At 38.4% G+C, this 23,161-nt stretch overlaps 1 protein-coding gene across 1 annotated transcript in view; it reads left to right on the top strand.

The window, feature by feature from the left end:
- Positions 1–23,161, top strand: part of PTPRN2 (protein tyrosine phosphatase receptor type N2) — a 652,409-nt gene that overhangs the window by 606,855 nt on the left and 22,393 nt on the right. The window contains 5 exon segments of the mRNA XM_065628527.1: positions 566–643; positions 13,268–13,387; positions 14,538–14,704; positions 20,252–20,305; positions 22,374–22,438. Of these exon segments, the coding sequence (XP_065484599.1) occupies positions 566–643; positions 13,268–13,387; positions 14,538–14,704; positions 20,252–20,305; positions 22,374–22,438 (484 nt within the window).

Raw genomic sequence — 23,161 nt, 5'->3', positions numbered from 1 at the left:
CTTGAATTAAATGTAATAATTAAGGTCTTTAAGCAGAACTTCCTCTATTGATGCCAAATCCATGCATTTAGATAAATCAGCTAACCAGAAAAAGCCAGAAACTAAATTTGTTCCCCATTTTTGCTGGTTTTTAGTTACATGGGCCCTTGACTGGCATGGTGGAAATGGAGAACATACTTAGATGTGTGGAGCATTCTTAACACACCATGTAGAAAAATGTTTCAAATGGCTCCTAGGTTGCTATGAAACCAGAAGTACTGATCTCTCAAATAAATGCTTTTGTCAACTGCCATAAATGATCTTTCACTGCATATTGAAGACATAGGACATTGTTCATCATGTGTGCTGATACTCATCTAGTAGCATCAGTCTTTTGTAGAAAAAGTTCTCCTCTGAGCTTATAAATAGGAATAAAATTCTTTACTTGCCGGTAAAGGATGGAGGGATGTGACAGTCCCTTAGGAAGTCCTTTATTTCTGCCCTCGTGTACTTTCTGTTTCTAAAACAGCAAGGGATTTTCTTTTAAATAAAACTAGTCTGTGTTCTCTCGCCTTATTCCATCCAGATGGACCATGACCCCCGAAACCCAGCATATATTGCCACCCAGGGCCCTCTCCCTGCTACTGTCGCTGACTTCTGGCAGGTAAGTTAAACATCTCTTTGAAAATTGAATTTATGTTACAAGTCAAATGTTCTCCTGTGCTTCTAGAAATGTAAGGTGTATAAAAATCTGTTGTGCTAGAGTCACAATGGTAGAAAAACCTTAGTTCAAATGTCTTTTTAAAATCTAGTATCACAGAATGTTATGGATTGGAAGGGACCTGGAAATATCATCTACTCCAATCCCCCCGCCGGAGCAGGAACACCCAGATGAGGTTACACAGGAAGGTGTCCAGGCGGGTTGGAATGTCTGCAGAGAAGGAGACTCCACAACCTCCCTGGGCAGCCTGGTCCAATGTTCTGTCACCCTCCCCGTGAAGAAGTTCCTTCTCAAATTTAAGTGGAACCTCCTGTGTTCCAGTTTATACCCATTGCCCCTTGTCCTGTCATTGGTTGTCACCGAGAAGAGCCTGGCTCCATCCTCGTGACGCTCACCCTTTACATATTTATAAACATGAATGAGGTCACCCCTCAGTCTCCTCTTCTCCAAGCTAAAGAGCCCCAGCTCCCTCAGCCTTTCCTCATATGGGAGATGCTCCACTCCCTTCAGCATCTTCGTTGCCCTGCGCTGGACTCTCTCCAGCAGTTCCCTGTCCTTCCTGAACTGAGGGGCCCAGAACTGGACACAATATTCCAGATGCGGTCTCACCAGGGCAGAGTAGAGGGGGAGGAGAACATTTATGTTTATGACAAGCTAAGAAATAGTTGATGTGGCAATTATATTGAAAATCTCAGGCCAAAGTATTCATATTTTAGTGCCAAACTTCAGATCAGGTCTCCATAATTAAACTGCTGCCAGGGACTGGATGATTTTCAGAGGGCTTGACCTTCTTAAGGGTGTAGCCAGAAATCAGTGTCATTCTCCAGATCAAAAAGGACCTAACACTATGTGCTGTGAATTTTTCCATTGAAGCCTACTTCTCACACACCCTCGTTCTCCAAAATGCTTAAATTCTTATGCATTTTCCCTGCCACAGGTAGCTGAGGTAAAGGCCAAGTTAAGACCCTGCTGCATAAAGTTAAGTAGATGCATAAATTTTTGCAGGACTGGAGCTAAAGGCAGTAGTTACTAATGCACAAATATGAGTTTACTTTGCGTGCTGATTTTTTACGTGCTCAGGCGGCTCTCAGATTTGTGAACACACACACTGCCAGGCTAGGTGCGTGTGACGGTGTGAGGGATGTGCTGTGCTAGGTATTCCTTTATAAGTGTAAAAATGTGCCTGAAAGCTTGCTGAAGCTGTCTGGGGAGGGGAGCAACTGGAGCTTATCAACACGAACGTATGTTTTTATTTTTTTGGTTTGCATTATGAATTTAGGAGCATTTGTTCTGAAGATAAAGAATATCTATGTAAAAATTACAGAAGTGCCATTGTATTTTAGGAGCTTGCATCACCTGAAATCATCTTCATCACTTGGTCTATGATTAGGAAGTGTTAACTGATACCTGTTGAAGACGCTTTTCATGTCACAATTTCCTGCTGTTTCCGATGAGGAATAGGGATGCTTTCAAAAAGTTTGTTTGATTCTGGGTGCTTGGAAATTTAAATGCTCAGTCTGAGATATTTTGGGACTGGTTTTTAGAAGTGCAGACCAAATGCTTTCAGCTTGAAGTCAGTTGAGCTGTTAGTCTGGCTTAAATTTTCAAGTAACTTGAGATTCTTGTCAACACTACCTGGTAATTAAACACAATTGAGGAGACTGATCTTTTTCCTTTGGCAGGTGGATTCCTTATAACAGACACGATACTTGAAAATGTATTTCTTAAACATGCAAAACCAAATACCATGTTAGCTGTTCTGTAATTATATTTTATGATTCTTAAGGCCCAGGTTTTTTAATTGTATATTTTTGCATATTTGTATATTTTGTGTATTTTTAACTGTAACTGCACCTTTGCATGTTGCAAAAACTTATGTTTTCATTTATAAAGGAGGTCTTTAAAGAACACACTGCTGACACAGAAATCAGAATTAATCATACAAACATAGTATGAAGGATATATTTTGTTCTTGTCCCATTGCAATTTGAACAGCTAAACAATGTGTTTGCACAGACACATATTAAAACTGAAACGTTATTTCTTTGTTCTGTGATCCAATTGTCTTCATTCCAACTTTGTATTCAAAAGGTCTCTTTCTTGACTTTCTTTCTTTGTGCTATTTGTGAGTGGAGAGCCTTCACTTTCCTTCTGATCTTTTTAGCTATTTCTCCTCCCAGTTATCCATCAAAGTTCACTCCATCTCCCTACCAGATTTGCAGCCGTGGTTCAGCTTCTTCTCAAGAGTGTCCATTTTTGATGTGATATTCTTTTATTGTTTCTTCTATTAGGTCCCATAGAAAAGTTTGTTTCTTACATTTACGTTGACGATGTCTGTCACTTCAGCATAACAATCTACCTATGTCAGATTTGGTCCATCATCCACTTTTCATAAACTTCCTACAGATCACATATCAACATGCCGGTTCTCACCCAAAGGTTTTATGTGGCCAAGGGTATCAACGAGGTGTAATAAACAAGCCAGGAGAGGTTAACTCCTTACAGAACACTGTGTCCATAACTCCTGAAATGTGGTAGGTCCATCGTACAAGTCAAAAGCCATGACTTGAAGTTGTCGTGGTTTACATCCAGATGCAGGAGCAAAGTTTACATCCATTTTTCACCTTATAGTACCTGTTTTAAGTTGAAGCAGGGAAACCTGAACTTGCTATGGAAAACAGAGTATGAACTCCAGTCAGGGCAGAATCCTTCGGTGTTTACTTGAATACAGTTTTCTGTAGATTATACAGCCCATGGTGCTGCCACCAGGGATTGTTTAAAGATTCAGTTATTCATTCGTGATGCATCTTCTCAGTGGTTCTCTTCCCTCTCCCTCCTCCACTTAATACCAGCTGTTGCTGAGCTGTGGTGCTTTTTTTCCTCTTTTATGTGCTCAGTGAAGTGGTTTTGTGACTGCTAGTGAGAAGAGTGACTGACTCCAGAGAGACATGGGACTATTCTGCTGTCTTTGTCTAAATGCACAAAATGTCATGCTTTAGCAAGTCCAACAGAAACTCTTAGAGCTTGGCGTCCCCTTCTATGCCAATATTTACTAGAAACTGTTACAATTGTTTCCACTGCTGTAGGAATTTCAAGCTGATTTCTAGAAAATGCTTGTCTACATAGCATTTGTTTTGGCATTTACGACACAGCTGATATCTGTAATGAGATCCAAACCGCTCCTGATTTGTCCTGAGTATCTAGATTTCATGCTCAAATTCCAGACACTCAGTTTCTAAAACTAGTTTCCCTTAAACTTGCATTAGATTCTTACACCTGTCAGTGACTATGTCTACATTAGCGAGCAGTGTGGCACACTAGGAATGGATTTGTAGAGTGTCACAGTTCTTTGTAGGTTTTACTTTAGGCCAACCGTTCAGTGGTCCAATGGACCAAATGCCTGTTGGTGGGGAGAAGACTGCAGATGTGTCTGGAGGAAGCTTCTTCCAAAAGGAACCTGGTTCCTGAGCTCTAACACTGCTCTGCAGTATCTGCTGCTCTTCATGTCTGTTGTCTACATGGTCATGTGGTCACATCCATTATCTCTATTTAAGACCAAACAGATGATTTAGTTTTGGAGAATCTTTTTTTCTAGTTTTATTGGCAGGCCCCTCTAAAACCTGCTATGTTGATCCAGTGCCCAGTATTTTTGTGCAAGTGCTATTAGACACTCAGCAATCAAATTCTCATTTACTGCTTTCAGGTTGCCCAGATCTGAACAAAGATAACGGTCAGCTCAGCGTCTTCTCTTTCCCACACTGGGCAAAGCTTTTTCGTAAAACAGCGATGGTGTTTTTTCCAAGCTCATCTCTTTCAGAATTCTTATTGCTGATGAGCAGATCCATGCCTAGTACTGCTATGGAGCTGGAGGGTGACCCATTGCAGTTATCTCACTAGTGACCACGTCTTGGAAGATTATGTCCTTTTTGGTAAGGTGAGGAAGGAGAGCAGGTATTGTTCTTCAGTACCATCTAACTTGGGCCACTAGAGCTGTCCATCAGACTGTTTTCTGAACACATTTCTATTTGTTTGGTTTTCCTGTTGACCTGAGAGAGATGAGCTTGATGGATGCAGTCCTTGAGCTGGAGGTAGTCCAAACTCCCATATAGTGGTCATTTTCGAATGGTGTTCAAACAAATTTTTTATGTGTTGTAAAAATAATAATGATTGGGGAAAAAAAAAAAAAAAAAAAGAGTCTTACTCTGGCTTTTATAATGGTGTAAGACCACTTCCAGGCATCAGCCTTCTGCAGTTGTCTGTGTCCCTCAAGTTTCCTTGTCCAGCTGCTTATATGCTTGGCACAGCTCCTCTAAGTCAGCAAGTGCCAAGTTAGTTCCAACTTTCCTGGCTTACCTATTTCTTTGAAAACTTTCTAGCCTGCAGGAGTTGTGTTGTCAGTCATCTCATTGATCTGTTTTGCCACAGGGCTTCCTAATCTGCCTGGATACTCTGTGTTTGCGGCTCAAGCAGAGATTTCTTCTCTGCCTGCATGTCATCTCTTAGACCGCTCTGGAAATTTTCCAGCCACTACTTTAATTAATTTTGAAAAGCCTCCAGCTGATTTAAGTCTTCTTTTAATTTCATCTGGTCTTGTTTTCATCTCTTTTTACCAATTACTATTTGAGAGATACCTCCTTCATCGATTCTATTTTGGTTCAGTGGGAATTCCACCTCACGATTCCCTTTCTTGAAAACTGGATGCCCCTCCTCACATGGTATTAATCCATTTCTACCTGAGTTTTTAAACAATTTGCCAGGTCTGTGTGTTGTTTTCTTCTCAGCTGGAAAGAGAATTCGTCCTCAGGATAGGGTTTTGCTTTGATATAGTTCCATTTTATTTACAAAGAAAGTACAGAGTTTTATTTCCTTGAACAAAGGCAGAAGCAAATTACAGGCAATGATTTCTTTTTTTTTTCCAAACCTCATTCACCCAGTGTTTTACTCCCAACCCCTCTTTCAGCCTTCTACCAGGATCATACTGCTAGTTTGTCGGGCTGCACTGGTGGTTTCTTTATTCCTTTTACACATTTTTCCTGCTTATCTGGATTAATCATCTTGACTTGATTAATGCCTCTCTCTCTGCATTAAGCATATCAGTTTCTAGAGAAACTCATGGGTCCATATGCTTCACGTTTCTCTTGTTTTTGATGATAACTTCTGTAATTTCAGTTATCAGGCTCCATAAAAGAGTTTGCTTGTTTCTTACATTTATCTTGAGTGAAAGGTGATGATTTTGTCCAGCAGCTTCAGTGAGATTTCACTCAGCTCTTTCACATAACACTATTAAAATTCAACATGTCTTTGAACATATTTCAAAAGAAAGAGGATGTAGAACATTTCTGATCTATAACAAGTTTTTGCAGCAGGAGTTCCATGTTGTGAATAATTCTGGAGGCATAAAATTTTATTATTTTCCATATGTGCTGGGTTATAATTCCATGAAGTATTTGACAAGAAGTACATGTTTTAACTTGCAAAGTAGTCTAAGAAGCAAGGGATGATAATATGCAAGAAACTATTCCTAGGTATTAGGATATTTAGAACCAACTGTCCTTGCACTGAAAAATTGTTCTTAATTATCCTGGTTTTATAAATTGCATGTCTGCTGAGGTTTGTCATCTCCAAATGGAGATTTCTGTAGGAGGCCGTAATTTTTCCCTCTGGAAAACACCCCACATTATGCCTTGCTTTCATAAAACTACCCATATTTGCCTTTCTTTCCCCTCCCCCTTTTTGGAGGGAAATGAATTTTCATATGGTTTTTTTTGTCGTTGTTGTTTGGTTTGGTTTGGGTTTTTTTACCATAATAAGTGAAATAGAGAGCATGATCAGGCAATTCCTGCCAAGTGTCTTAAGAGGATATGCTTCTTAGTTGTCTTAGAAAATCAAATCATGTCACATGCGATATATGTTTATGTACATATTTGCTGTCTTTCTATGATGTCCTCTCCATGGCCAACATAATTAGCAAGTATATGAACATGATGTAACTTCTGTGGAAGGAATAAAGACATGATTTTCCTCATTTTGCAGATGTTCAATAAGGTTCAAAACGCCTACAGCAGTAAATCATGAGGTTAAACACAGTCGGCACTTGCAGTTTGGACCAGAAAATTCCCTGGCTTTTGCCTGAATAGATCTGTAGCTCGGGCTAGGTAGCTCCCCAGATGCCTTAGTCCCTGAAGGGCTCCAGTCTGGCCAGATGACAGAGCAGATACTGCTCATGAACAGCCCTGAGTGGGATAGAGGACTGGGAATGCAGAGCTCAGGTGCTGCCCCTTTGTGGTGAGGATGCTCCTCCAGGTAGCAAGGAAGAGCTTCATCCTACAAGTTCTGAATCAAACCCGTGTTTTTCACTACGCTATCTTTCCTCCGCTATTGACCAATACATTAAATAGTCTTGAAATTGGGAACGCTCTTCAGCATTCTTGTTAAAGCTGGGCATCTCTTGCCAGCCAACAAAAAGAAAGCTCACTGGAGTGGAGGTTTACACTGTTGTGATTTTAGGGAGTAGGGAGACCTCATCTCCACTCCTTTGATTATTTTCTATTTTTATTGCAAGGCTATTAAATGTAAAGTGCAGAAGGAGTCTCGAGAGTAGAGACCAAAGCCCTAATCTGAGCCAAGGAGTTTGGTTGCCATTTGCTTTTCATTGCCCCAATCCTGCATTTCTTAATCTAAGACTATTTTTAGAATAATTTTTCTCTACCTATATTCAGGAGTATATTATCAGAGTCAGTTCAAAAACTGACTATTATTTTCCTCCCAGATCACACCAGCATGTTCAGAACCCAATTCTTCTTGAGTTGCTGTCTTGAGGACATGATAAATCTTTGCACATCTGTTTGGCAACACTTGTTTCTCTCTTAAAGTTTTAGAATTCAACAAAAGAGGTACAAATACTGTCAGTTTATTGTTTCCTGTGTAAAAAGGTTTAGTCATCAGTGATCTCCAAGGGCAAATCCCAGTGAGCAGAAGACCATGTCCCTGTAGCTGAATCGGTCTCCCTGCAAAATCAGTGCTCCAAGCCCATGTTCCAAGAACAACTGTACCAAGCCCTCCCCTGCTTTAATTGCTGGTTTCTGTGCTCCCAGTTCAGCATGTTTTGTGAGTGATGAAATTAATTTACTGACTAAATTATTTTTCTGCGTTTTGTTCCTCTGTGCAGAACACTGTGCTTTCAAGCAGCCTTGATTCCCAAGTTTTATTTTCCTTGCCTGGAATCGGGCTTCCTGCATGTCTAATCAGTTCTCACCTTCAGAAAGAAGAGCAGATGAAAAGCGACACAAAGCAATTCAATGTGTAAAATATGCATATTTTAATTTAATAAAAGAAAAACAGCAAGGGAGAGATAGGCACAGAACAGTAGCCCCTAGAGCTCTAGTAACTTGTCAAGCCATGTGAAATAAATATCGCATTAGGAATTCCACAGGCGTTCAGGAAAGGAGTGTGCGTTTACTATGCTCACTTCTAATTATGGAGGACCACTTAGAAGTGGTCCTTTTAAAATTTCTATCCTTTTGTCGTTTAGGTTCCACCTTTCCGATACTAAAGTGAAAAGCTAATTAACGGTGATTTTAGTGGACTTTCCCTCCTTAACGTGGTTTTGTCAGCACCGCAATACTAAATAGTGCTCATATTTAAATTATTTAATAATGACGCTTGAGTTAGGAGTCTACTGAGAAAAATAAGAGCAGTTTATGTCTCTCTGAGAAAACAGGAGTTATTGCAAGACATAGTCATCTTGAGTTTGCCTTTCCCATTGATTTCCAAACAAGTGTTGCTGCAACAGCAGGGACATAACACATGGAGCCAGCCTGACTGCCACATATTTATATATGTTCCTCTCTGAAGCTGTCTTTTCAGCTGCAAGAGTTAGATAATTTTTTTTAATTAGACATAGATTGTTGATAATTAATTTTTCAACCTACAGTTTTACTTAGCTGTCTGGCACAGCTATGACTTTGCAAATGGCAACTCTTGACTTTGCCAGATTTGACACACTTCATATCAAAATGCTAAGTCATTTTCAACCTGACTGTTTGGCAAAAAAATGTTGGTTTTGACTGGCACACATTGTGAAACGCTCATTGATAACAAAAATCTAAATTCTCCCCCCCCCTTTTTTTTTCATTTAAAAGCTCTTTTTTAAAAAAAAAAAAAATTAAGACATTGGCTTTTGGTTTTAAAATATTCCACAAAATACCATTTTCTGACTATTTCCATTCAATACAGTGTTTCCTTTTTCCAATGCAGAACTTGAAAGGGGTCGCAGTTGAGTTAATTACTTTCAAGATACATAATGGGATTAATATTATCTGATTCAGCAAGGGTTAGTACCTTACTTGGTTGTTGGTTTAGGAGTTGTGTTTATTCATGTTGGGTTTTGATTATCATTAGAGATTATTCGGGTGTTGTTTGCTTGTTTGTCTGCTTTTCCAAATAGTTGCATTTACCAACTATTTCGGAAGCCTAAAAGACAGAAAAGGTGGATTCTTTGGCTTGCTGAAAATCTCTCCCAGAAGGCAGCTGGTGTGATTAGCCTGATATTTTTATTGAACAGGCTGAATTTAACTGATTATCCTATGTATTTTCTACTTTTAAGTCATCACATTTTAGAAACTTCTCTATCAGTCTCCATCAAAAGAAGAGTCTCTGGTCAGAGCACATATCTTGTCATTTCCCTATCAATAACATAAAAAAGAAAATTACTGAAAATGGGGTTTGGAGGATCATTCATTATAAAAAGAAGCTTCAACATTATGAATTGTCTGAAAAAAATAAAGGTATTAATAGTAAGAATTTTATTTACAAGCTAGTAAACAAGGACATTTTAAAATACAAGCTTTCAAAAACTGGTGTTTTATCAGATTTGTGACAGTGCTTTAACCCTGATTCTCCTATTTGTGACTTTATTTTTCTCCTTACTTGAAAAACCAATTCTGTGCTCCTTTGCAAGTAATTAGTATTAAATATAATTCGTCCCTCTGTGGAGGTCCTTTGTATGGGACTGGCATGCTGGATAACCGCAGCATGAGGTCTCTGCATGTGGTGGGTTTCATCAACAGGGATTCTTGCAGGTGTCAAATGCGCTGCTCATCTTTGGGTTGCAGGATTCACCCTTTAATTTGCAATAAATGGAAAGGGGTGGTGTTATTCTTGTCTAAGAAATGTTTTGAGAATGATGCATGCGGAACCTCATTAAAGATCATTAACACGTTACTCTATAGGCATATAGGCTGAAGGTAGACATGTCACACAAAATTACACACTATTTTCCCTTTTCAGCAAAGCATCTGTTGCAGGGCTCTGTGGTGAAGCTCCTATATGTAACTCAGACTTTATTACTTCTATTCAGAAGACTCTATTCAATATTTCTTCTTCTCCTGGAAGTATTACCGTAAATCACAAACATGAAACTGCCTGTGCTAAGAGATCTAAATAAGTTTAGCTGTATGTGGTGATTTCCATAATAGTAGTTAACACTTGGAGTCTAAATTTAGTCTTAATTTTGCTGGGCTCTACCTAAGAAGTAAAACCTTTGCCCGGAGGACCTTATATTCTCTTCATTCCTATAGCACATGCCTTGAGTTACTTTCTATTTTGCAAGCGTACGAAGTTAAGAACTACGTGAATTTGCAACTGAACCTCCTCCCTTGTTCTCAAGCCCAGCTGAAATGTCTCTTTGGTACCCAGAAGTGCTTCTCCAGACACTGGACTGAGACTGTGCAGACCAGGTCTGTACAATCGGTTCTGTCATTACAAAGACACGCTTCTTGGGGCCACTTTCTGCTTGGCCACGTGTGGACACTGAGCACACAACGCGTTAGGTGTTGGGAGATGTAGCTTCCCAAGCACCCATCACCAAGTTAAAGATGAGGCGATGAACAGGAGACAGTATGAAACTCTGTGAACTGCCTTTGACTCATCCCACTTCTGCTTTATTTGGAAAGAAATGCAGATAACAGCCTGATGGTCTAATATTTAAGTTAGCAAGGAAGCAAAGAAAATGCTGTAGTCCTCCAGTCACAGGCGGTGGGTCTTAGTGAAAATCCCGTCTCAACAGTAAGCGCAGGAGATGCAGTGACAATTGCTTGTAACAGGGGTGACAGCACTGCATTCTATTTATTGCCTTCTTGATTTAGTAGATTTGACTTCTACATTTTCACACAATGACCTAAAGGAAATATTATACCCCGGAGTAACTTTGAAATTGTTTGTTTAAATTAACTTTCATTTGGATTTATGCTTAATGAAATCTTCAGAGATGCAGACAGGCCCCTCTCTAATGAAATGCTGTGCCTTTGAACCAATGAACTGGGTTGCCAAACTGTAAGGATTCCTCTCTAAATGAGTGGGCTCTTATAATGTTACACTTGGGTGGCACAAGCAGAGTGCTAGATGATTAGTTTATGGTCTAGATCATTGTATTTTTATTACACTCATAAAAACTGTGTTTCTCCTCATTTTCGTAATGGCTTCAATGAGCTTCTATACCTTCCAGAGGCACATTAAATCGTTATGTGATGAAAGTACTGATTTAGTGGGGCTAGTTTTAAAGTAAGATGCATGTTTTGTATTCTTATCTTAGTCTGATTGCTGACTGAAAAAGGTGAACCTGCTTTAGAATCAATGAAATCTGTATCGTCTTCTTTACATACAAAGAAAGTTCCCAGCTGTGGCCTAAAACAAATGCTGTACAAAAAAAGATACAAATTATAAATCTACCTCTTTCTATAAAAGAAATTATCTGTCAATTTAAAGTATTTTTGAGTGATTTTGTGCCACTATGAGTTTTTAACAGAAGGATGAGTGGATTACAGATATTTTTATTTAAAAAATCTTTTCAAGGGGAAAAAAGAAACAAGATAAGAAAGATTATTTTTATCCCTTACATTCCACTGTAATTTTTTCCCCCGCTTCTGTTCAAAATTATTTATAACTCTATTCTGTGCAATCCCTAGATTCATTTCTCTAAATAATTCTAAGCTGGTCTTAAAAGTTGCTTTAATTATGTTGCAAAAGGAAAAAAAAAAAAAAAAAGAAGAAAAATGCTATTTGTTTCTCTATACGCGAGCTATTCTTAAAAGAGAACACAACATCATTATCCATGAATGGGAAACCTTTTTACTTGATATGTAATTAAAAAAAAATAATCCTTGAATTGAATGTATCATCTCATTTTTGCACAGTTTAGACAAAGGCCTTTTTTGTTTACGAAATTTACATGTCAATACAGTTGCTTATAAATATTTCTGTGAAATAAACATAACCCTTCACAAAAAGAGCAGTTTACTCTTCATTCAGTAATTTTATATGCTAGCAAAAAGACAATGAAAGTTGTATGCAAATATAACATCAATGTACAGCATAATAATAACAGGTTTTAGTGATTGTGCTGCTTGGTATTAATTCATAGGAGCCTTTTTGTTCAGCCTGGGGCTGTGTTTGGAACAGAGAGACGCCAGACCAGAGCATCTCTCTTTTTCTGCCGTTTGTGGGAGACATCCACAAATCCTTTAGTTAAGGATGCGCTGGATTCCTGTATCCCACTCTCTGGCTGCTCTAAATTATTAAGCAATCATGTGGGTAGTGAAAATACACTGTTTTCCTCTGTTCCCGCTGTACCTGTGCTCTGTCAGTGCACAGTCTGCAGCATGGGTTGGATTTTCCTTCTATGTCTAGGGAAAAAAAAGATAGAGAATGGGCAGGGGTGGGAGAGAAAGAAAAATAATTTTTTAAAAAATTGTATATATAAAAAAATAAGGAAAAAATAAATGGAAGATCAAAAAGAAATAAGGAAAAAGAGAAGGAAAATATAAAAAGAGAATAGGAAAAAATAAAAAGGAGAGGGAAAAAAAAAGGGAACAAAGAAAATAGGGAAAAATTAAAGGGAAGAGAAAAAAATATGGAGGAAAGGAAGAAAGAAAGAAGAGAAGGTAATGCACATTTGCAACAAATCTTTTATAAGTGGGCTTTTGGAGGGACAGTTTCTCCATCTGAAATGTTTCTGGATGGACAGATTTGAGTTGGATTTTTCCTGCCTTTTCTTCATTACTGTTGTTGAGCTGTAACTTTTACGATTGTTTCAGCAATGCAGCAGTTCAGTAGCTTTTGCTACCTGGCAAGCTGTAAAAAGAAAGAGGGTTGAGGATACAGACAGGTTTCAGTACATGCGACTTCAGTAGGTCCACACTGCTTTAGTATTAAATACCAAATCCCAAATAGTTGTGTGTTCTGCAAGCATCGTTCAGTGTTCCCTTTGTGGATCTACAAGTTTGACAGAAAAGCAGCTGAACATGGTACCAGAATCGAGGAGAGATTTTGTGGAAGACCCGAATTGAAATCGCTGGAAATTCTTTAATATTTCATGGACGCCTGCAAAATATGGTGCCAGTTTATTCATGGATTTGAAAGCAGCTGCAGAGGAAAAGTGTCTAATGAAAATGAAATAAATTTCCTGTGAATGGAATAAATTTTGATTGTGTGTCTGAGTGCAGTAATTATACATGTCACGCAGTAATTAGGCAGTCACAATGTGGCCACGGTGTCTTTCTTTGTCTGCAGATGGTCTGGGAGAACGGCTGTGTCGTTATTGTCATGCTGACACCCCTCGCCGAAAACGGAGTCAAACAGTGCTACCACTATTGGCCAGACGAAGGGTCAAACCTCTACCACATCTACGAGGTACCTAAACAAAATATCTGGTTGTGAACGTGACAGTAAGTGTACGGGTTCATTTCACACAGGGCAAAACGATGTTCAAGGCGGTCTAGCCTGGAGGTCGAGCTGAGGGCTCTTAAATATATTTTGTGTGCCTTTGAGTAGTTTTAGATTTGAAAAAGAATTGAGCACAGTTTTAATAGCAAGGTAGTTTCTGCTGAATAAAATCCGGTAAATCATGAGCCAAGTATTGGAATGAAAAAAGGACAGTGATTTTGCTTTTCAAATGGTTTTGCAAGTGGTCAAAATATGAAAGCGTGTATTCATATTTTATAGGAAAATAGTATTTTTAGAACTAGTGAATTTTGCCTTAGGAAGGCCATGTGTATGTCTTTGTAGAAAAACCTCTATATAGCTTTAGTAATTAATGCTATCTATTTTTACCTCTTGCCTCAGTCACAACAACAAATATATAGATTTTTATGTTCAGCTTTACATTTCTAGCCCAAAATACCATATCACCGTTTTTGTTGCAATGTAAGATTGACAATGGCTGTCAGATTTTTCCAGTTATCCGGCTGAGTAGAGGAAGAAAATAATACTGCAATGCCAAATACAAAGCATAGGAAAATGTGAGGAAATATTGTTATTTAAACTAAAATGCGAACAAACTCGTATTCTGAAAATATTAACTCTGCAAATAAGCTCCATTTTTTAATGCTTATTTTTCTTCATAGTAGAAGAATCCGACTTTTCACTTCTCATGTGTCAGATTTTTACGACCTCTGAGGGTGGCCTGGGCAATGCATTGTGGGCGTTTCCGAGTAGAAAGCGACTGACAGTCTAACGTATTTTCAGGCAGCTTCTTTTGTATTCACATAATGATATCAAGGTTCAATTTGGTGGTTTTTTTCTTTTGCATTAAAACTGTCGAGAATTTTTTTGCATGTTTTCAGTAAAATAGCAGTGGCAGCTAACCCCTTCCTGACAGCTATACTGATTGCTAAATCAAAAAAGAAAAAAAAAAAAATATTCCCAGCACTGACCCATTTGCTAATAAAGATAAAACTTCCATGCAATTCCTTCATCCCAGACAGCCAACACCGGCGAACCTGAAGATGTGGCTTCCAACCAAAATTGCTGATCTCCGTTTGTTCCTTCCCGTGGGGTGTAGGTAAACCTTGTCTCTGAGCACATCTGGTGCGAGGATTTCCTTGTGAGGAGCTTCTACCTGAAGAACCTGCAGACGAACGAGACCCGCACGGTGACACAGTTCCACTTTCTCAGCTGGAACGATCAGAGGGTTCCTGCTTCCACGCGATCGCTTCTGGATTTCCGCAGGTAAAGCACAGAGTATGACAGTTCGTTTGAGACGATGCCGACCTGAGGAACTAAACTTGTCCTTTTAATTGTCCTTTAAATATTTCTGATTCGAAAGGGGGGTCCTCAGCCTGTGATGCCACAATGCTAAACTAACACAAAAGGTTGATGTTCAGCGTTGTCTCACACATAGGTGTTGCCTGGTTTTAAGACATACTCATTTCCCATTTGGAGATCGACACCTTTCTTCCCTTTGTACAGCTCCTCAGTGCTTCTGTATTTCTTTGTTTTCCAAGTATTTATCCATTCTGCAATGCCCAGGCTTTTTGTGTGGCTCCTCTATGATCCTTATTGCAGGAATCTCACAAATAAATTTTGTAGCACAAGCACGCGTGAAAAAAACAATAATGGTATTCCCACAAGAGCATTTGCATGTAGGGATGAAACAGTGAGGTCTCTAGACCTTCTTGGGCTGCAGGACGGTGGAAATTTGAGAAAAAGCAGGTGAATTTGAGAAAGCAGGTGAAAATGTTGACAAAGCATACCCTCTGGAACTTTAAAGAAGGTCAACATGGCTTTAAAATACAAATATACAAAGGCAAAACCTGTGAAAGTCCTTGCCACTTTCTGTAATGTTTGCTGTGTCTATCTAAATTTTAATTTGAAAATTAAAGCCATGCATGATAAATACTGGAGTGAAATAATCTTCATTTGATTGCAAACTGTGCCCAGTGCATCGTGGGTAGGTGTTCACCTGCATCAGCTAATCCACAGCGATGCGCTTACGAGTAATGAAAAGAATCTCCAGGAGGTTTGGGGAGTTGGTTCTCAATCTGCAAGCAGCCAGTGGGATCGTGTGATTTCCTCTCTGTACTACAATATTATCTACAACCCCCCAAAGTGATTATAAGGGGCTCAGTGCTCAAAAGGTCCAACTTGTTTCTTTCACTAAGTGCCGGGAGCTCTGACTGATGCCAGTCAGAATTACGTATCTGCACCTGGGGGGAGAACCTGGTGTTTATCCAATGGGAGCTGGTTGCGCAGTTGACTGTTGGCAGAATTTTACTCTTAAAAACTTAGGACTAAATGCCACCCTTCATCCTTCAGTATTCTTGTTCATATTGCAAGGCTTTTCAAAGCAAAGAGTCATCTCACACTGAGTAGGAACTCTGGTGAGGTGAGAATATAAGGGTATGCTACAGAATTGCAACGCAAAAGCAGTAGTGGAGGAAGGAACCACAGCCATAGGATGGAGTTGAAATTATAATCGAATTTTCAAGGTTTTTTTCAAACTCTAATGTGATTTTTATAGGTTGATTTCCCTTTTCTTGTGGCACTGTGCAAGTTGCCTGTAGTGAATTCCTGTAGTGGAAATTCTGAATTGGTTCCATTCAGCCGCGTGAGGCTGCAGCGTGGAGCCAACACACTGTCCAATTTTGCCCTTTTTAAAGTCAGTGGCAAATTTGCTAGCAGTTCTAACTAGACTATAAATGAGCCTGTACAGCCAGGACGTCTGAAATTCGGAGCACCTTGACTCCGACTTGCTTCAGTACAAATCGAGGTCCCTGCGTGAGCTGCAGGATTAGGTCTACAGTAAGTCACAGTTCACATGGCCAAGAAAGTGCTGCTTAGAGTAGCATTTTGTAAGGGTTAAATAGCCATGATGAAGAAATGTTGTGCAGTACTTTGAAAAATTATAACTAGATGAGAAAAGTAGTGGAGCTGCCATTCTTTGTATTTAAAGCCAGTATGGGAATGAACCTGTTAAGATTTAATTGCATTCTGAGTGTTCATTTAATATGTACTCACAGTCCAGTGTAGAGTACTGTAATCATTTGCTACGTGCAGATTTTGTACGATGAACTCATAATACTGAATGCATAGTAAAATTCCGCCTGAAAAGGAATTTTGGCATGCACAGTAGCTGGTCTATGAATCTCAGTTTTCTTGGTCATCTGATGCTGCTGGTTTTTTAACAACAAAAAACCCCTAATGCACTATTGCTAAAATCTATTTGGGATTCATTTATACAATACATGTTTTGCACCTGAAGCTTCCTATTTAAAGTACAAACTCTGCTGGATTACAACAGCTGAGTCATAAAGCCCCCAGAATAAACATCTTGACAGCGCTACCGTACTCATAGTAGGGTAGTGCTAGGAAGGGGCTGCTCTCATTTCTTTTAATCTATGTTTTTATGTGCATTCAGTGTGTTTGTATATATATATGGATATGTGTGTATATTTATATATTCACATACATATATGAAATTAAGCATATACATAACCAACCCTCTATTTTTTATGATTCATCACCAAGAAAAATTGGATTCCCAAAATTACCTTGCCCAGAGTCTGTGGAAATATGGACCTTGAAATTTTTATTGAAGTAAATTTTGCAAGTCTCTTTGAAAGCTTACATTTTTCTTGCTGTGTATCAGACAATGTTTTAGATGATTTTGCATTTAGCAGATACATTAAGCCTTGTGGAATAATCTATCATACTTTCATAACGTAGGTATAAATTGCCAAAAAGAGATTATTCTATATATTTTAAAAAATCTGTACAAAAGACAGTCCCTGAGAGGTGAGGCTACTGTAGAAACCACTGGTCAGTTTTAAATGCTTCTGGAGTCCTAATTTCATTTTGAACAATAGACCAATCATTATTGCTCTGGACTAGCTTGTTAGTCATGCACTGATATGTGTAATTAAATATTTCTTGAGCCCAGAGGGAGCACATTTACACTTTAAAGAGGGACTGCTAAGCTAAAAGATAATTAGCATCACATGTGAGGGCTTTGCTTAAAATATATATCTATTATGCTATCACTTCTCGCTGTGTGCAATGGCATTTACTAACACTGCTCACTTTAAAAATGGACAAATTCTTATTTTGCCAGCTAATTAGCGGTTGCCAGTGTCATTTTTGTGATGTTGCAGCTAGTAATATGAGCCCAGTTGCATAGTCACAAAAGTGATCATTGGAAACTGTGACTCTGCTGCAGGGACAATGTGGGAAACCCCTTTTCTGAGCCTCTAACGACCTCTGACCTTTGCTTGCTGATGGTTTGCATGATGATTTCTTTTTCACTCAATGAGCCAAGGGTTGGTTTGTATTACTAATCATTCTTTCTAAGTTAATTCTTCCTGTATATGTGTATATATATATATATATAAAATATATATTTTCTTCAATATTAAAGAACTTTGCTTACTGATGAATTTTCAGCTCACTCTCATTAGCCAGAACTAAGAATAAAATGAGATGTTGCTGCACTTCTAAATATTTTCATAAACTATATATAGACAAAGCTATGAACCAGCTGGATTGAAACACTTTGTTTTAATGTGTTTTCTGAAATGTGTGATAATGAAAATGTCTGAAACGCCTTCAATAAAACTGACACATACAAGGTGTCTTTCCATAACGTGTGTCTCTGGCTGTCTGATTTCCTGGGAGGTCTGATTTACTGATAGGTTTAGATCAAGTTTGTCGTTGAAATTGTATCAGGACTTTGGTAGATGGCTAGTCACAACACGCAAATGTCATATTAGTGGTGCCATACAAGGAACAAAGGAACCACACAAGCAGAAAAAGAAATGGTAAATACCCCTCTGTAATTATTTAGCTTTTATTTAATACTTTAAATGCAAAAACTACTCTTTATGAATGCACATGATGGGGGGTGGAGGGAGGATGACCAGCTGCACACAGGGAGATGCAGACTGACTGTATCACTTGTTGTTACAGACATTTCAAATATAATTTACTGTGCAATACAAAAGATAAAGATCAGGCTTTGTATTGTATAGAAGGAGTTGAGCCTCAGATATGGCCATCAAGTATTGAATGATTCATTTAGATGAAAACTCTACTGCAGCTTAAGTCATTGAAGTTTTGCTTGGTTGTGCCTGTGTATATATGCATTTATGGACATATAAATGGTCCATTTAACTTCTAAAGTCAGGTGCTTCTCAATGACTTACCACTTATTTCATAGAACGTTGTTCTACTGCATTAATTACTTACATCCAAGGAATATATAGAGAGACAAAATGTCTCTGCAAGTATGATTTACGTCAGTAAGCAAAAGAGTAAGAATTGTGAAAAATTTCTGAATTCTAATGTTTAAAGGGAATCATTGCAAGAACTTAACACTGTTATCAAGTTTGGTTAGAATCTTAAATAATAAAAAGCAGAATGTGAAAACACGGTTTAATGGGACATCACTTGTACCTCTGTAGCCTGTTTGGGTTGAGTTCCAGGTATCCCGACTCCCTGTCAGATCGAGAACTTTAGGCACCTTCAGGCTATCCTGTAAGCAATGGTTAAAGATATATGCATGTTTTCACAGCGCAGATGTTAGTGAATAGATGAATAGCCAAGAACTAAATGATTCAGTAGGTTAGCTGTGCTTTAAAATTCATAATAACATGGTACCACACTTGCCAGATTCCAGCAGCTTGCTTTGGTTTAGCAGCCAGCACCCTGTGTGACACTTGGGCTGAGCTGGGGACCGTTAGGGCACCTGGGCATCCCTTGGGAGCTGCCCTGGGAAACGGTGTTGTAGGGACCTCCTAGCTCCAGTAAACCCAAACATCTCATCAAGGAAACTGAATGAAAGGTTTTGATTTCTCGAAGCAATGCTTTCCCATTTTAGCCTTTATTCGGCTCGCCTTGTTAACATATGTGTGCATATTTTATGACTTTTTGGGCCTGTAACATATTTGACATGCAAAATATATCCTAGAGCAGAAGAGAGGGTTTAGGATTTTGGTTATTGTAAGGCAATTTAAATAGATTTAAAACAATTTAGTGGGTTCTGTTCTTAGACTGACTATCTTGGTTTGCTTCAGCACTAGTTAATTCATTGAGTTTACATACCAGCAGACCTATTCTGTAGCTGCATTTTGTTGATTGACTTCACATATATTCTCTTGCCACTGAGAATGTTTAATGAAGAAGCTAGAGAAGACAGTAAAGTGTAAATATTAAATACATAAGAATTCTTCACTAGAACCAAAGCAGTAAAGCTTACTGATGGTCTTAGTTATTTTTACCACAATAGATTACGTTTTAGAATTTTCTGAGAAACTTTTCAGGAGATTTGGTGTTTACCTTTCTGGGGAGAACTGGTTTTATGAATCAGCACACATTGTGCAAACTATTCCAGCATAGCCATATTTGATTTTGGATTCAGTTTAATGCCCCTCAGTATTTCTTTGAGCAAGCTCATGAACTCAAAGTTGGCTTTCACATTAAACCATCTCAAGATAGTCTTAGTTTTGGAGATAAGACGAGACATTTGAGAAAAGACATTGTTTATTTTGCATAGCCAACAGCAATAATGGGATGTTGTCTGGGATTTCTACAGCAGCAAAGCAGAAGCAAACTTTAAACAAAGTTATGTATGTAACAACTGCTTGTTATATTAGGAAATTATCAACCTGACTATTTCTTTAAAGACTGAAATATTTGCTTTTTCTCATTGCTTATTTTTGATAGTTGGCTAAAGGAACAGTATGTAATACGCTTAATTAATTTCTTGTGTCTGTTTTATTTCAGAAAAGTAAACAAGTGCTACAGGGGTCGCTCTTGTCCAGTAGTTGTTCATTGCAGGCAAGTACAATTTCTAAAATAGCTTTAGAGAGATTTGTATGTGTAAGAATTTCCTATAGATATAAACAAAATGGGCAAATTAAAGCTTTAGATGAATCATTAAACAGATAGTGAGGTAAGCCAAAGGTATTATATATAATTAATCTGATTTTAATGCTAATTAATGCTTAAGATCTGTTTTCATAATAAAATTATCCTTTTCTATGATTTTGTACATGTTGTGCCATGACTTAAAGTATGGCCAACCTTTCAAATATAAGTAGCACTTCAATTTCATAAATCTCCTTGAAAACGATAGTGAATCCTTGCATTCCCTCCCAATTTAGTCTTCTTTATTTCATTAACACTCAGTTATGGTTTATTTCTTCTTTGCTTACTTTTAGCGATCATGCTAAGAAGGCGGCAATGTCAGGGAGTGGAAACCTACCCTGAGATTAAGTAATCCTTTAAACACAGATTATCTTTAGGCCTGACAGTCTGATAGATGCACATGAAAGCTATTGGGCAGGTCAATGGAAAACTTCACCATTGTAATGTTAATAGTTGGGTTTACCGTTGGAGGTTCTGGGTTATAAGAAGAATATTGCAGTTATTTACTGAAGATATTCGTGTAGATAAGACAGAAAACCCGCCCTGCTAAGAGGGCGGTTGTTTGACCTGTGGCACTCGATTTTGGGTGGGAGTGAGGAAGGAGGGGACGTGTTTCCCACCCGTGGCTCAGCAGAGTCACCTTCCATGGGGTGCAAGGAGTTCCTCTGCAGAGATGAACGCTCTGGAACAGGCTTGTTTGCATTGCATTCGGGAAGCCTGAGAAAAGCAATATTTGATGCAGAATGAAGAGGCTTCAAGTTTCTTGCTCTTTCCTTGCTGTGATGGATGGAAATGTCTACCATCCGCTTGGTAGTTTTGTTTTTATTAGGTCTGATCGCTGCTTTGTCTCTCGTTATTCGACTTAACTAATAAGATTGTGTCTTTGTTTCCTTCATAGCCATAGAAGGAAAAAAAATTATTAACATTACCTCCTTTTCTCTAAGCAGTGATCTAGTAGCTGAAAGAAAAAAACCTCTGTCCACAGGGACTTAACAAAAATTAAGTTTCGTAGCCTGCCTGTAAACAAAATGTAATAACGCGCTTCATGCTGTTCTATTATTTTTTTCCTTTCACTAATTCCTGTATACAAATTGAGCTATCAATAAAAATAATGGCTTAATTAATAAAACTACATACCAGTCTAATTGGTCACACATGCACCTTTGTAAAAATTTTGGGGAGGGAAAGAAAAAAAGCTTTTACTTAAGTCTTAATTATGTTTGCTAACAGCAGCTCTAAAAGAGCATCATGCTGGCAATTACACGTTGCTCTCTGAAAGGGACACAAGCTGCATTCAGATGAGGGACCTTCCCCCCTCCAAGGCTCGGTCTCATATCTCTGAGGAAGGGCTGATGATACACAAAAGTTAAGATCTGTTTCTTTCTTAGGAATTGCATGGTAATATTTTTTTTTTTCTGGTCATTACAACTAAGGAAGAATTAAAGGTAAAAAGAAAAAACAAGCCACTCGTGATGTATAGTGAAGAAAGATTGTAGTCCCTCAGTAATCAAATATTTTGGTTCTCAAACAGGTCTCGATATGCATTCCCTCTGACTGCTGTGTATAAACGCAATCTGCAATTTTTAGAGAGTGTTCTGGATTATATTCTGGTCCAGCTAATTCCATGGTTCTTGATGTCATATACAAGTGACTATAAACTCATTATATATACACTTTTTGAACAGGAATGGCATCCTGTTTTGAGGTTACTCACTTTTCCACTGTTGTTTAAAATGCTTTTATTGTATAAAAACAACTTGTTTTAAAAAATCAAAACGAAGCCCAGTTATCCATGCAGGCTAATAGTTAATCTTCCACAAACAGATTGCGTTAATTCAGTGGAAGCTTTTTCTCCTCTCTCAGTGCCCCTCGTTCTGTCCTCTCCCCCCATGCGTAACATTAAGGGCAGGTACCTTCATGTTGAGTCTAGATGCACATTCACAGGCTTTATTTTTTCTTTTTCCCTTTCTGTTGGCAGCGATGGTGCGGGAAGAAGTGGAACCTACATTCTAATTGACATGGTTCTCAATAAAATGGCCAAAGGTGAGAATCGAAAGGCTTGTTACTTCCTCGGTACTGAAAGATGTGCTTGTGTTGCCATGACAACATGGGGAGCAATATTCACAGAAAATCTGAGAATAAATTAGAGATAAATTGTACTCTTTCTTGAATGTTCTTAAGTTTTATTTTCATAGCAATTTCAAAAAACAAACCAAACGCAAATGCTTTGTAAACGAGCAGGTGGTTTTGTGCTGTTGAGAAGTATTTGAATTTTAAAATTTATCATTTAAAATAGTTACTACAGTTTTTAGAAGATGATACTTGGGGCAGTGCGATCTTTGTTTTGTGTTTACATGAGTTAGGTCCTGGACTGCTTCATGACTGTTGCCCAGTCCCTTGTCACCTGCCCAGCCACAATAGTCAAACATGATTACTTTTATTTTTGTAGCTGCCCATTGCCACCGAAGCACCTGTAAGAGCTGGTATCAGGGCACCATGTGCTGGGCAGATTTGTCTCTTGGGAGGAAAAAGACTGTAGTGAAGAGGACAGAGGACGAAAAATAAATCAACTAATCCTTTTTTCCTAGCTCTGCCACTATCTGTTCAATATTGAAATATTTATTTAACTTTTCTGGTCCTTAGTTTCCTTATCTGTGAGATGCACTTTTATGAAGTGGGAAATCATCTGTCAACATAAATATATACTGTTATTTGTCTAAAATGAAGTCTATAGATTCTCTAGAGAATGGGACTATTCCTTTGGTT

Source organism: Caloenas nicobarica, chromosome 2, assembly GCF_036013445.1.
Source record: "Caloenas nicobarica isolate bCalNic1 chromosome 2, bCalNic1.hap1, whole genome shotgun sequence".
Taxonomy (NCBI): Eukaryota; Metazoa; Chordata; class Aves; order Columbiformes; family Columbidae; genus Caloenas; species Caloenas nicobarica.
This window is presented reverse-complemented; position numbering and strand designations above follow the sequence as displayed.